A 15,381-nucleotide genomic window follows, 5' to 3' on the forward strand; every position below is an offset into this window, starting at 1 on the left:
ATGAAGTGGTTGTCACCATAAAATGTGTTCCTCCTCTCACCATAGCAGGCTCGCAGTAAGTTGTTGCTGTAGCCCAGATTGGACGTGAAATTTGTCAAGGAAAGTGTGTTACGCTTGGTCTGGCATAGCATGACCCTGCCATTTGAAAAGTCACAGCTGATGGGGCAGAAACAGAGAAGGAACAGCATACCCTCGTTATCACGTTAGTACCTCATTTCCAGTGCAATATCTTTAAATAATTCTTTGCCCTAATAAATTAAATTATTTTGCTGCACACGAGCAGCAGCCTAATAGATTTGGGAACCAGAAATTAAAGTTCAGCTCTATCCTTTGATTGAAAAGCTGATGATAAGGGTAAGAAGAACGCACGAAATATACTTTATTGGAAACTTTACATTCTACTTTATGACATGAGGACTTAAAAATTAATGACTAATTAATGACTTAAAATTAAATGACTAACACTTGAAAGGAAAAAGGAGTTGTTTAGCCTCAAAAGTAGCCCAGGAAATAAGAGTGAGGAATGATGATGTAAGAAAAGCCTTTTCTTTATCATGCTCAGTGTTGTTCACAGTGTACTTTTTTTTTCCGATTTTACCATCCATATGATACCAACACTTGGCTATTGCTACTTTACTCCTTGTCTCACACAGCACATCTTGTTAACATCACATGATGTTAATGTTGGACTGTACCAAACATAAGTTATATTCTAAATATATTCAAAGTATATTCAAATAGAAGGTGCATTTCTAACGTACCCCCCCATCGTCGAAAACCATCCACCCAAAATCTTAACGGAGAACTATTAGACGATAACTGAGAACAGAATTATGCATTTGCAGACTAATCCCTGTGATCTTTTCACGACTTTGGAAGGAAGGAGAAGGGCAGAATTAACATGACTAAATGAACGACCTTTCATGTTACCTTTTGCAATCCGGACTTCACTGTGGAATAGGCATTGTGCCCTTTTCTGGGTAAAGAAAATGGGCCTCAGAGAGGTTGGGGTAGTTCACACAGTTCGGGATGGAGCCAGGACTCACACCCAGGTCTCCGGAGGAGAGAAGCTAAAATCATACCAATATCATTCCTTTTGTTTGAATTTAAAACTCCCCACCCTATGTCCCTTTATTATAGCAGGGAAAAAAATAGGCCATTCCGCTGCCTTTTAGACACCAGTATGTTCCCTCAGATGTTTCACAGTATCCATTATGTTCAAAAGACATTAATAAATTATTCTACTAGCTTTGAAGAGACGGGAGGGAAGGATTATCCCGTAATTTCATCTTTAAAATCAATCCTTGCCCCCAAAAAACCTCAAATCGAATCCTTTCCAGTTGTCCTAAAGAAAGATTCTGTTATATGATTTTTTTTCATTATATTTTTAAAGATTTATTTATTTGACACTGAGAGAGAATGGGAGTGGAGGGAGATACAGAGGGGAAGCAGACTCCCCGCTTAGCACAAAGCCTGACTTAGGGCTCGATCCCACGACCCTGAGATCATGACCTAAGCCAAAACCAATAGTCAGATGCTCCAACTACCTGAGCCACCCAGGCACACCTATGTGATTTTTTAAAAGAGGAGTTTGTAATTTTTGTTTACTTAGCATTGTTAACAAATGAGACATGAAAATGGGCTTAAAACCATCTGGAGCTTTCTCCAGTAGGTTCACTTCAGAAACATAAATTGCTCGGCAATAAGCATCTCGCTTTCCGCTGGGCCAACAGGCTATGTTCGTTTTCTGCACCTCCTTGGAAGGAGGATACCCCTGTCACCTCCAAGTAACCGCCACTTCTCTGCCACTTCATTTCTTCCTCTGCACACATATCCTTGTCAGGAAATACACACCATCTCCCCCCACCAGAAATACAAACCTCAGTACACTTTGTGTTCCGGGTAAGAGAGAGAGAAAGAGAGAGAGAGAGTGTGTGTGTGTGTGTGTGTGTGTGTGTGTCTACATGTGTGCGCACCCGATTCCATTCTGAGCTCTGAGACACGGGAACTTTTCTATTCTTTATATCTTTCCACGGTGATATATTTAAGAATATAGACATCGTGTGTGTGTGTGTGCGCGCACGCACGCACGCACCCCTGGTTCCATTCTGCGCTCCGAGACATGGGAACTTTTCTATTCTTTATGTCTTTCCATGGTGATATATTTAAGAATATAGACAATATATGTTTGTTGAACAGCATTCTTAGGCTCTTTGCAGAAACCAGCTTTCTTGTCTGTGTGAAAGTTAGGCACCTCCTTGCGGAATAGGAAAGAACAGTCTGCCTTACATGGTACCTGTACCACATATATATGTTTATCAAATTTTTTCAGAGGTTTCAACAAATAACGGCTTATTCTTTAGTTTACCAGGAAGAGTTATTTTACTCCAACAATTTTGTATTTTTGTATGGAAAGTAGTAACGTTTCCAAACTGTTCTTCCCATATTTTCAGGCACAAACGGTGGGGCTGCCGGTGACCGTGCATGCACCCAGCGTGCGGCTGATGCGGTCCGCCCTCCTCCCACAGGCGTCCAACGTGGAGGCCTTTTCATTCCCAGCATCCGGCTGCCAGGCGGAAGCAGCGTTTATGGAAGAAGAGTGTGTCGACACGCCAAAGGTACGGACGTGTTTGAAAGACTGAGCTTGCTGGTTGGCCAGGCCCTTGCTTTGGTCCACGAGTGTTGTACTTTGGCTTTGTTGACCTTTGTCATTTCCTTAAGTCATTCAGGAGTGTTGTTTTTGTGCAGAAGACCTGAGAAAAATATCCAGGCTAAACTTGGCTCTCCTCGTCCTCTTATCGTTGTGGCTGTTGCATAACTCTTTAGACCTTCTATGTACTTTCCAAAATCCTTCTTTCCCTTTCCTTAACCAGTCCCTTCCCTCTTCAGGTTTCTAGATCCCTCTTAGGTGTGGGATTAAAAAAAATTGTTATTCTGAAAACAAAAGTAATTTTTGTGCAGAGTTGGGCTTTGTATGTTATCATTGCCTCTTATCTGCGCGCGGGCTGCAGCTACAAAGTGATGGGCCGTCTTGTTTGGTTCAATTTTATTTTAAGGTTTTATTTATTTATTAGAGAGAGAGAGAGAGAAAGCACAAGCAGGAGGAGGGGCAGAGGGAGAAGCAGGGACCGTGGGATCGTGACCTGAACTGACGGCAGACCCTTAACCGACTGAGCCACCCAGGCGCCCCTGTTCAGTGTTTTGTTTTCGTCCGTTTGAGTATACGTGATGGAGATAAGTTTATCCTCGTATCCTGCGTGAAGTTGGCTTGTAGCACATAGATGATGATAGCTTCTCTCACGTAGGGGGTGCTTATTCATCTGCGTTCTATCTACTTAGCCTCAAGTGGTGTCCAGAGGCTTGTGTTAATGGGCAGGCCTTGGAATGTGTTCAGAGTAGTCTCTGTTCTCCACCGGTTGTGAACTTGGGTGGGGTGACTGCTTCGAACCTCTGTGCTCTGTAAAACAAGAATACCCAACTCTGTGAGCCTCTCGGGAGGGTTGAGATCGTGCGTGTGAGATTCTCGGTGTATTGTAAACACTCATTATTGGTTTCCTGTCTTTTTAGCTTCTTTAGGTGATGAAAGGATAATTCAGACATGAGTTTTGCCTCCAAGTTGATAGTCTAGCAGAGGAGACATGGTAACTACAGACACTGTGCCAGGTGATGACTAAATTGACAAATACCATCAGTCCCTTAAAGAAATGTAAATCCAAGTGCGACAAGCCTGGGAGGAAGCAGGGGAAGATGCTCTTAGCTGGTCTGATCAGGAAGGTGTGGGTTAACTGTCAGAGCTGGGAATTGAGGGGTGCGCAGAATAGGGGCGGACGGCGTTTTGGTGAAAGGGAAAGTCTGAGCAAGCAGATGTCAGGGAAACTTAAGTCCGTCTAAAAGCAGTAGCCCCGTGTGTGTGTGAGGAAGAGGGGAGATGGAGGGGGGTTGGGTGAAGTGAAGACGAGCAGCTCTGCTTTGAACGGCGAGCCCGAGAACACCGGCTTTTCCTCCGGGCTGCCATCCGCGGCAGGAGGACGCGTGCCAGGGTTGTCAAGAGAGGGTTTCACAGGGACTTCTTCAGCATAGGAGGAAACAAGTGAAGGTTTTTGGTCAAGGAAGCCGTCAAATGCACGTTGTGCTTCAGAAATTAGCCGGAAGGTCCATAGCCTGCGTTGGATGGGGACAGGGGCAGTGGCGGCTTCGAGCAGTGTGCCCAGAGGGGAGACGACGAGGGCCTGCACTGGGCTAGCGCTCGGGAAACTTCAGGGGAGGGGGCGATGTGAGATTGTGCAGCCAAAATGGATCGACTGTTCGGGTCCAGAGAAACGAAGTCCAAACTCATACCAGTATGTCTGGAGGTCGAGCTGATTCACAGGTTAGGTAATGTGTTTAGCTAAACCATAGTCAGGGCAGCTTGAGGCCAGTCTGCACTGTCACGTGTCAAGCTGAGTTGGTGACGGTGAGTTCATGTCCATGTCCCCGAGGACGAGGCCACTTCCCACGGACAGTCTATTTTCTCTGCCTGTGGTTGCCTAGACGATGTTCAGTCACCTCATTGACTTTCACATTCTCACCTAGAAATTAAGCTATAAATTGGGACAACATAATTCATTTATTTTTAAGATCTAATTCCGTTGAAAAAATTAAAATGCATTCTGCTGAAAGCTTATCTGTGAGGGCATCAGGCTTGAAATACAGATTGGGCACTGTCTGCTGTATTATATAGGGCAAGCTATTTTTAAAGCTTGTGATTGTTACCGTAACTAGGAAACAGACAGGAAATGAATGATTTTGTGAAAGATAAAGGCAGGAGCTAGATGCGGTATTTGCATTTGTAGGAACAGCAGGAACGCGCCGGACCCGGCCACCTACAACGGCAGGGCTCCGCGGGCCCTCGGCCAGGCCACTCACATCCACTGGTCTTAGCTGTGGACTATTTTGTTGATGTCAGGGAAAATGCTGATCCCTCTTCCCTCCCTAGGACCCCCTTTGGGGGCCCGTCAATGAATGCACACGCACGGAGCTGGAGGGCCACAGCTCTGTGGTTCACAGTGCCTCACTCGCATTTACTGGGACACCCACTTCTGTCTTCTACAAGATGCTTCCTAAATGAATGTATTGTTCATTCATTTCTACTCCCAGTTGGTGGCAGGTATTGCCATCACAGAGATTTTACCTCTCCTTTTCTTGCGGAAGCCTTTAAACCGTCAGTAAAATCCTTTAGGGAGTCTGTCTTGAAACATTGGTTTGGGGCTCCTCCAAAAACTACCACCTGAGACCGCTACCCAACTCTGAGCAGAACTGAGACCCCCCACCCCGTGACAGACCATGTTGGGGGGGCAGGTGCACAAACCCTCTAGAGGCAGTCTTTCTCTTTTAAGGGTTTCTTTGAGGGTAACCAGTTTCTTTCCAGTTTTATTGAGAAGTAATTGACATGCATCATTGTGTACGTTCAGGGTGTACAGTCTGATGGTTTGATCACACGTACCACCACCGCAGGTTCAGCCAACGTCCATCTTCTCGCAAAGATTCAATAAAGAGAGAAGAAAAGAAAGAAGAAAAATATTTCCTTTTGATGAGAACTCTTAGGATTTATTGTCTTACACCTGACCTATGTGTCCTACGCAGCAGCAGCTGTAGTCATCATGGCAGACGTGACATCTCTGGTGCTTGCTTACCACCTGAGGCTTGTGCCTCACCTTCCTGCAGTGCCCCCTCCCTCCGCCCTCGGCCTCTGGTGCCCACACATCTGATCTGTTTCTGTGAGCATGCTTCCGTTCTTCTCGTTTTTTCAATTCCACATCTGAGTGACATCATAGGGTACTGTCTTGCCCTGACTGACTTCACCAATCATAATGCCTTCCAGATCCATCCCTGTTGTTGCAAATGGTAGGATTTCCTTGTTTTTTTGTGGCTGAGTAATATTCCTGTTGTGTACAAATAGCACAACTTGTTGATCTGTTCATCTGTTTGTGGACACTTAACGTTGTTTCCATGTCTTGGCTGTGGCAGCCCTGATACCTTCCTGAGTTAGTGTCTTCATTTTCTTTGGATGTAGGAAGAACGCCATTTATACACACACACACACACACACACACACATATCTTAATCACTTTTTTTTTTTTTAAGATTTTATTTACTTATCTGACAGAGATCACAGGTAGGCAGAGAGGCAAGCAGAGAGAGAGGAGGAAGCAGGCTCCCCGCTGAGCAGAGAGCCCGATGTGGGGCTCGATCCCAGGACCCTGGGATCATGACCTGAGCCGAAGGCAGAGGCTTTAACCCACTGAGCCACCCAGGCGCCCCTCTTAATCACTTTTAACATTGTACTAGAAATTATAATAAAAGGATTTCCCAGGCTTTTTCATAGCTGGGTAACTGAGCTGGGAAAATAAACGTGTCCCAGGTCTGTTTCCTCTAAAATAAGAGTAGGTCTGAAAAGGATGTACCCCTAAGGCTTTGTAAAAGGGAGACAATTAACACTTTTACTTCTGAATTTGAATTTTTAATTTATAATTGAAAAAATAAAACCAGTCAGAATCACACATGGAAAATTCAGAGAGGGATAAAGGAAAAATTATTCATAATCCCACTACCCAAATATGGGCATAATTTGAAACATTCCTAAGAGAGGATTATAGATGGGTGGGTAGGTGAGTGTAGGGTAGCTCAGTCAGTAGGTAGACTTGTTAAAACAAAATTATGCTATATTCTTTTTTTTTTTAATTTTTTTTTAAGATTTTATTTATATATTTGACAGAGATCACAAGTAGGCAGAGAAGCAGGCAGAGGGAGGGGGGAAAGAAGGCTCCCCATTAAGCAGAGAACCCGATGTGGGGCTCAATCTCAGGACTTTGAGCCAAAGGCAGAGGCTTAACCCACTGAGCCACCCAGGCACTCCAAAATTATATTCTATGTAATTTTGTATGTTGCATTTACATAATGTAACATCATGTGCCTTTTTCTAGATTATGAAATTGGAAAGTGTAAGTTAGTAGTGCCTAATACATTGTATTAGATAAACCCATATTTAATTACTATTTTGGCCATCAGGTACTTTAAATTTTTTTGGCATCCTTAAATGTGCCTCAGGTAAATGTCCTTGTGTTTAAATCTCTGTGCCTCTGATTAATTCCTCAGGATAAATTTCTAGAATTGGGATTATCCAGTTCCTTCTTTCTCACCTGGTTATCTGTTTATTTTCATTTTCCTCAAGATGGTAAAAAATGCTTTAAAAGAATATGGGGTAATTTTATTCTCCTGCCTTTAAAATTGTTATTGTTATAAAGCATTCTTTTTGGTCAGGAAATAAGAGTAAGGGATACGTTATTTTATTTTTTTGTTTGTTTTTTTATAAAGATTTTATTTATTTATTTGACAGACAGAGATCACAAGTAGGCAGAGAGGCAGGCAGAGAGAGAGGAGGAAGCAGGCTCCCTGCGGAGCAGAGAGCCCGATGTGGGGCTCGATCCCAGGACCCTAGGATCATGACCTGAGCTGAAGGCAGAGGCTTTAACCCACTGAGCCACCCACGCGCCCCGGGATACAATATTTTAGTTAGTCTTCCCCAATAGCCACTGTACACGTGAGAGAAACTGAGCTTTACAGAAACTCAACAGTCTGCTGGGAAAGGGTGGCGCTGAGGCTCGGCCCGCACCGCCTCAGGACGTGCCCAGCCTGCCCAGCGCTGAGGATGCGCGGGAAGTAAGACACTCTCAGCCCCCAGGTTCACTGGCTGATACCGGGCACTGGTCTGCTGTCTTCGTCAGCTCAGGTCACCGTAACACAATACCACAGGCTGGGGGGGCTAAGCTGCAGAAATCTATTTCCTCACAGTTCTGGAAGCTAAAAATTGAAGATGGAGATGAAGGTTGTGACCAATTTTATTTCTGGTGAGGACACTTTCCTGGCTTATAGAGGAGGACTGCCTTCTCTCTTCCTCCTCCCCTGGCATCTGCTCTCTGCTCACGTGGGAGCTTCCTGGTATCTTTTCTTCTAAGGACACTGATGCTACCAGGGCAGGGCTCTGGCCTTGTCATCCTGGTTTAACCACTGCCCCTGTATCTCCAGATACAGTCACACTGGGGACTGGGGTTTCCATATACAAATTTGGTGGCAGAGGAGGTGGGGTGAGAGATGGGGTTGAGACACAAGAATTCGATCCTTCTTCTTCTGTGCTAGAATCTTGTATTTCATGGTGGACTCAGGTGTTAAATCATGGCAGAGTTTCTCAGCGTGTGATTTCCGCATGTGTATTGGCTATTGAATTGAGGTCTCTTACTGGGAGTGATTGATCGAGGAGCGCCTGGGTGGCTCATTTGGTTGAGCGTAAACTCCTGATTTCAGCTCAGGTCATGCTCTCAGGGTCCTGAGATGGAGCTTGGTGTTGAGCTCCATGCTCTGCAAGGAGTCTGCTTGGGATTCTCTCTACCTCTCTCTGCCCACCCCACCCCCACTCCATGCTCACACTCTCTTAAAAAAAAAAAAAAAAAGTGATCATTTGAGCTTTAAAGACAAAAACATTGTGTTGTAAAATGTCCATTTCACCCATGGGTCTTGAGGCCCTGTAATTTACAGTCAGCCTAGAGTATGTCCTAGAGCAAAAGTCTCACTGCTAGTAGCTTAGGTCACATAGGTAGATCAGTCCAGTATCAGTCACGAAATCCTAGGGCTGAATTTGTTCTATCAAGACACTGGATAAATTGGCAGGCAAGGGTGGTGTGACTGTCACCTATTTCAGGAAATGAACTTTCAGCTGATGGTGTTCACACCTATTAACTGTGTATGAGTGAGGGCCCCCCACGGTGCTTTCTGATTTAATCATCATCAAACAGCATCTGAAAAACCAAAACCAGATCATTGTTTCCCAGAATGAAAATGAATTGAGCAAATGTTTTTAAATGAAAGCCATCATTCCCTGTTGTAGTCTAGAGGAAGGAGCTAATTTATATGCAGAGAATTTAAGAAAAGAATGTAAATTTAGGGGGACTGCAAGGTCTTCTGAGTGCTCCAAAAAAGAGGACTATCCTCTATCAGGAAAAAATAACCTGGTTGCAAGGCTGTGCCGTGAGAAATAGCTGGTACAAGTCTAACAGGCCACAGGAGTGCAATGACGCGGGGCGCCGGGGGCTCAGGCAGTTACACATGTGCCTCAGGCTCAGGTCATAAGCCCAGGGTGCTGGGATCGAGCCCTGCATCGTGCTTCCTGCTCAGCAGGGAGCCTGCCTCTCCCTCTGCCCCTCCCCCTGCTCGTGCTCTCTCGCTCTCTTACTCTCAAATAACATCTTTTAAAAAAAAAAGTGTAAAGGTGCTTAATGGATACTTACTCAATACCAGTTTTTTCTCTGTTGCTTTACTCATTTCTAAATCCTCCTTGGCTATTCTCAGAAAACTGTTAGTAGAGAGTTAAGGAACCTATAGGTACAAATCGAAGTTCCCCAAGAGCCATTCTTTCCTACAACTACTGAGTGTCCAGACAGGGGACACCTACCTAGGGGAGGGCCAACGGGAGCCTGAAAGTCACTGGCCAGATCTCAGAGTTTTTGTTTCTGGTGCCATGTGGGGAAGGTCAGTCTTCGTGTAGAAAGAAAGCATTGGCCACGCTTCCTGTTAAATGTGCACTTGTCGCTTTAAAACTCATGTCATGCATGAGCCACCTTATCCAAGTAGTGGCTGCAGCCACAGGAGTTTTTCTGGACTAGGCGTCCCCTCCCCCAGCAGACAAAGCTCTGAGTCACCCACAGTCTCCCTCTCCAAATAAAGGCCCTTGCAGTGCTTTCAGATTGGTTGCCATAAGAGGCAAGTTTGTCCTGTGTCTGGCACTGGGGTGTCCCACGTCACCTCTCACATACATGAGCTTCTGGTGCTTCCGAAAGAAGCAGTAGCTCTACCCGGTGCACCGCAGGTGAGAGCAGCGCTGAGAACCCACGTCCTGCGACTGGCTGGCCCCGAGCAGCTATTCCTGGGAGAAAACGGATTGGTTTCCGGGGCGGGGGGGGGGGGGGGGGGGGGGGGGGGGGGGGGGGGGGGGGGGGGGGGGGGGGGGGGGGGGGGGGGGGGGGGGGCAGCTTCAGTCATGAAGTAAAGAACTGCCTCGTCGCTGGGGCTCTTGGCAGCCGGAACTCGCGACCACAGCTCCCCTTTGTCCGCCGGCTCTGCCTGCGTGAGGTGGTTGGGTTGGCAGCCGCAGGGGAGGGCAGAGTTCTCGCTCGCTCAGGAGCTGCGCTGAGCTCACCCCGTGGGGTAGGAGCTGTGGATACCGTGTGTGTTGCCGGAGGAGAGAGAGTTCAGTGCGCTGGTGCTCATTAACCTCTGCTGGAATTTTGGGGCTGTGAGTCATTTGTTATTCTATAATGGAAGACTTTGGCTCTTTGCCATTTCAATTTTTTTCACTCCTTTTCGTGCTATCAGTCTGTCTTTAAAGATTTCTTTTTCCATTGCCCAGGCAGAGACAACCAATTAAAGACTAAATCAAATGGGCAGGTACTTAAATTATGAACATAAAAGTCTGTCTAGAACCTTCCAGAATGTTTTGTGGTTGAAAATTAGAAGAATGCTAGTGGCCACTCTTTCTTCTTAGCCATGCAGGTTTTTTATTTTTTTATCTCCTCCTCCCCCTCATCGTTTCCCTTATTTAAAAAGAATAATAATAACTGGTAGGCCTCAAGCGACTATATCCCTATTCATCTGGAAACCACTAAAAAAAATTGTTTATTATAATAATGATGACTCAGAGAAACGTGGGAGGCAGTGCCAGTTTGGGTCATAAAGGGCCCCTGTCTCTGAGAGCCGCAGTTGACTTGCCTTAACGCCCAATCTACATGTTGTCATCAGTAACAAATATGTACATTTTTAATATTTTACTTAATTTCTAGTTCACCACAAATCTTGACATTTTTTCCTGTGTGGGTTTTTTTAACGTCTCAGCAGAGCAGCAAATGATGATTTCCTCTCACCGTGACATTCAGGTAAACGGCTGCCTGCTGGACCCCGTGCCGCCCGTGCTGGTGAGGAAGGGGTGCCAGTCGTTGCCCAGCAACATGATGGAGACCTCCATCGATGAGGGGCTGGAAACAGAGGGAGAGGCTGAGGAAGACCCCAGCCAGGCCTTTGATGCGTTCCAGTCCACACGCAGTGGGCAGAGACGGCACACTCTGTCAGAAGTCACCAATCAGATGCTCGTGGTGCCTGGTTCAGGTAGGGTACCCCGGAGCCCCGGACTGCGTCTGCACAACACACCCTCCTGCCCCAGTCTCCAAGAAACAGTCATGACACCCCTGCTTAGAATGCCGCCTACGTCTTATGCCTTCCCGGCCCACGGTCGCAGGCTCTAGGCTCAGGTCTGCTCAGCGGCCACCGAAGAGGAGAACGAGGCATCCCTGGGCTGGCTCCCCCAGCCGCCGAGACCATCTGAGCGCTGTGCCATCCAGCAGGGACTCTGGCTGAGATCTTAAGGGCACAGGTTTGGGGGGTTTTCCCCACTGAACATACCCAAAGCTGATTAAATGGACATGTAAAAAGTTTCTGGAAAGGTGTTTTGGCGGGAGACTGGAGATTACAGATGCCGTAGCTTTGCAGACTCAGGCCGGTTCTGTCCTGTACCCATGCTCAGAGGAGCTGCTGTCTGCTGTTGGTCTGACCTTTTGGTTTGTTTTTGTTCTGTACTTTTCTCTTAAAGGGAAAATTTTCTCCATGAGTGACAACCCCTCCCTTGACAGTGTGGACTCGGAGTATGATATGGGGTCTGTTCAGAGGGACCTGAACTTTCTGGAGGACAACCCTTCCCTTAAGGACATCATGTTAGCCAATCCGCCCTCCCCACGCATGACGTCTCCCTTCATCAGCCTGAGACCTGCCAACCCAGCCATGCAGGCTTTGAGCTCCCAGAAGCGAGAGGCCCACAACAGGTCGCCAGTGAGCTTCAGAGAGGGCCGCAGGGCGTCGGATACCTCCCTCACCCAAGGTGACCGGCCACTGTCTCTTGAGGCTCCTCACACTCTCCTGCTGCCGGGCTTGAGGGGGTTGTGGCCATGTCGGTTTCACGCCTCTGGTCACTGGAAGGCCTTGTGTCTCGTTTAAATTGTTGGGTCACTGTTCTCTGCTTCAGGAATTGTGGCATTTAGACAACATCTTCAGAATCTGGCCAGAACCAAAGGAATCCTAGAACTGAACAAAGTGCAGCTGCTCTACGAACAGCTCGGACCAGAGGCAGACCCGGACTTGGCACCTGCTGCCCCTCAGCTCCAGGACCTCGCCGCCAGCTGCCCTCAGGTGGGTGCTCCCTTCCCATGGGGGCTCTGAGTGTGAGGCATGGCCTCGTCCCGAAGGAGTGTCCTGTCACTTTGAGGTGACAGGACACAGGTCATTTTGGAGCGCTCACAGCCTGAAAGCTTTCCTTGTCGCTGCCACCAACAGGTTAGACCTGTCCACACTGGTCCCTGGGGATTAGTACCATGAGGAGGTGTAGACGCTCTGAAGCTGTGGTTGGTCATAGGGCAGATTTTATATGAAGGACTTCTGTCAGTGTCACTGAACTCCCCTCCCCCAGCACACACACAAAGATAGTGATATAAATGCAAAGCTTACCACTTCATTACATAAGTGGAGTAGTTATGCTAAAAATGACCCCCAAAATACTGCTTTTATCCAACACATTTTATTTTGAACCTATTTTCAGTGCATCACGGAAATTCTAGCATTTGATGCCCACATGAAGGTCAGGGCCTCCTGGTGACCTCAAGAGCCTTTGCCACAGTACCGACTAGGTAATCGTTCACTACAAAGTGATTAACCCTCAGCTGACTAATTATTGAAAAGCTTTGAGTCTTATGTCTTAGAGTTGGGAGCTCCTCTTGGACATTTACGAAGGTGCTTAAACAAAGAATTGAAACTTTCTTCCACATGGAGAATTGAAAATGTTTTCATCCCCCTTGCTCCTCAGGAGGAAGTTTCTCAGCAGCAGAAGACGGTCTCTGCCGTGCCCGGCACCGTGCGTCCGCAGCTTTCCCCGCGCCAGAGCCTGGAGGCGCAGTATCTCCACAGACTCCAGGTGGGACCCTCCCCCTTGTTAATGCTCACAGCGCTTGGCCACAGTCCACTCTTCTGCACAGCAGAAGCAGGTTTTGCTTGGTTAATTTTTTAGGGTAGCTACTTTTTTCCGCAGTGAGCAGGCAGCTTTGACTCAGGACCCGAGGTTTCTAGAAACACGTTCAGACTTAGCCTTATGCTTCTGTGGGCAGCGGAAAAGGATCTGTCCTCAGGCCCTAGGAAAGGAGAAAGCCACCGGCAGGAAAGAGAAACCTGGTTTCTTTGCTTTTAAATTTATGTTTGTTAATGAATAATAAAATGGAAATCTCAATCCAATAAAATTTTACTATCAGCTCTTACATTAATGCCTGAAAACCTTTAAAAATGGTACACATCATTCAGTGGATGCTGTGGCCTTTGCTGTCAAGATTTACCTCCACTATTGTGTTTCGTCGCACTGAGCCTTGTAGTTCTAGACTCCGAGAAGTGGAAAAGCGGACGCCGGTCCCAGCTGGGGCAGCACAGGCCCGCTGCCCCAGTGCTGCTGGACCTCGGGGAGCGAGTGTCCACGCCCTCACCCTGCAGAGATTCGGGAGGACACAGTTGGCCTTGTCCTCCATGCAAACGGGACCGTCCAGCGACTTCATCCTAGAGGACTTCATATTGTCACACTCATCTTCTTTTTCTGCTCTCCCAGAAGCCCAGCCTTCTGTCAAAAGCGCAGAACACCTGTCAGCTGTACTGTAAAGAGCCACCTCGGAGCCTCGAGCAGCAGCTGCAGGAACACAGGTGAGAGAGGGTCCCATTCTTTGTTGAGGATTTCACGAAGCCAGACGATCCCCCCTCTTTCGCCGGCGCTTTTACCTCCACTGGGACACAGGTTTCAAGACCTGATCACCGATGCAGACAGTCCATTGTTCACGGGAGATGGGCCTGGCAGGAGATGGCAGGCCTGCGTTTGTTTTCTTTCCCTTCTAGTGTTCTCCTTTAGGTTACGAATAGACCCAGCTTTCAGAATCCACATCCTGCAGCAGTGTAAGTGGGCTCTGCGGCAGGGAGGGCCTCTGTCGTCTCTTGCAGTAATTCATGTCCTCACACCTCTCTAGGAGAAGCAGCCTGGCCAATGTACAAGTACCCTGTCCTGTCAACCTACAGCCACCCCCCAGAGGCCAGGTGTTATCCCGCTTTAAAACACTCCAGATAGGAAATCAGCCTCTCGCTTCACAGGGAAAAAAACTTGGTCTCAGAGAAAATGAATTAGTGTTCACTGTAGCACCAAGGGTTCCACCAGAATTGGGGGACAAAAATGTCAGGTATATGAAACCAGACACAGCTGCTTCCTACCCCCATTTCTTTTGTTGTTTTTTGTTTTTTCTGCTGCGGAAAAGAAGTGGGAGGACTGATCCTGGATTTATATAAAATTGCCATCACTGAGGAAGATTTGAAATTCTTTCTTTTGCTGTTGCCACTTTAGACTCCAACAGAAGCGACTCTTTCTCCAGAAACAGTCTCAGCTACAGGCCTACTTTAATCAGATGCAGATAGCAGAGAGCCCATACCCGCCGCCCGGTCAGCAGCTGCCCCTGCCCCGCCAGGACACGTCCACGCCGTCCCCGCAGCCCCCGCCTTTCAGCCTGCCCCAGCCCCTGAGCCCCGTGCTGGAGCCCGCTTCCGAGCAAATGCAGTACAGCCCCTTTGTCAGCCAGTTCCAGGAGATGCAGCTGCCACCCCTGCCCTCAGCACCCCGGCCCCGGGCTCCTCCGCTGGCCGTGCACCTGCAGCCGCCCCCGCCGCCGCCGCCACCCCTGCCGCCCCCGCAGCAGGCCGGAGCCACCCCAGCCCCCTTACAGTTCTCCTATCAGACTTGCGAGCTGCCGGGGGCTGCCTCCCCGGAGCCAGACTACCCTGCTCCCTGCCAGTACCCCATGGAGGGGGCGCCACAGAGCAGCCTGGCTGCGCAGGACTGTCCCCGGAACTCGGGACTGCAGGAGGCCCCCTCCAGCTACGACCCTCTAGCCCTCTCAGAGTTCCCTGGACTCTTCGATTGTGAAATGCTGGAGGCTGTGGACCCGCAGCACGGTGGCTACGTCCTGGTAAACTAACCTCCGCACAGGAAGTGAGGCGGGTCCAGTGAAGGAAGAATGTGTGTTTCTATTTTTATTGCAGCCTTTTCCATTTAAAGCTTATTTTCCTGCCTTCTCCCAAATGGAGAAAAAGTTGCCCACCTGGAATCAGAGGGCCTGGCCGGGCCACGTGTCTCTTTCTCCTGGCTCTGTCCCACCATAGTCCTCTGCGGCCAGCGCAGAGCAGAGCGGTAGCCGAAGTCCTGCCCTTCCAGCAGGCGGAGGCCGCTCTCACAGG

General features: G+C 48.0%; 1 protein-coding gene across 2 annotated transcripts in view; it reads left to right on the forward strand.

Moving 5' to 3' along the window:
* The window catches only part of SIK2 (salt inducible kinase 2), a 124,252-nt gene extending 108,938 nt beyond the window's left edge, over positions 1-15,314 (forward strand). The window contains exons 9-15 of one of the 2 annotated variants that reach the window (XM_032838435.1): positions 2,454-2,618; positions 10,962-11,190; positions 11,672-11,956; positions 12,101-12,264; positions 12,935-13,042; positions 13,718-13,809; positions 14,495-15,314. In XM_032838435.1, coding sequence (XP_032694326.1) covers positions 2,454-2,618; positions 10,962-11,190; positions 11,672-11,956; positions 12,101-12,264; positions 12,935-13,042; positions 13,718-13,809; positions 14,495-15,122 — 1,671 coding nt within the window. In that variant the 3' untranslated portion in view covers positions 15,123-15,314. Of the gene's footprint in view, positions 1-2,453; positions 2,619-10,961; positions 11,191-11,671; positions 11,957-12,100; positions 12,265-12,934; positions 13,043-13,717; positions 13,810-14,408 lie in introns of both variants that reach the window. The other variant, XM_032838436.1, reaches the window with a different exon arrangement.
* The last annotated feature ends 67 nt before the right edge of the window (positions 15,315-15,381 follow it).

This window comes from Lontra canadensis, unplaced genomic scaffold (assembly GCF_010015895.1).
Source record: "Lontra canadensis isolate GAN:19392208 unplaced genomic scaffold, GSC_riverotter_1.0 scaffold104, whole genome shotgun sequence".
Taxonomy (NCBI): domain Eukaryota; kingdom Metazoa; phylum Chordata; class Mammalia; order Carnivora; family Mustelidae; genus Lontra; species Lontra canadensis.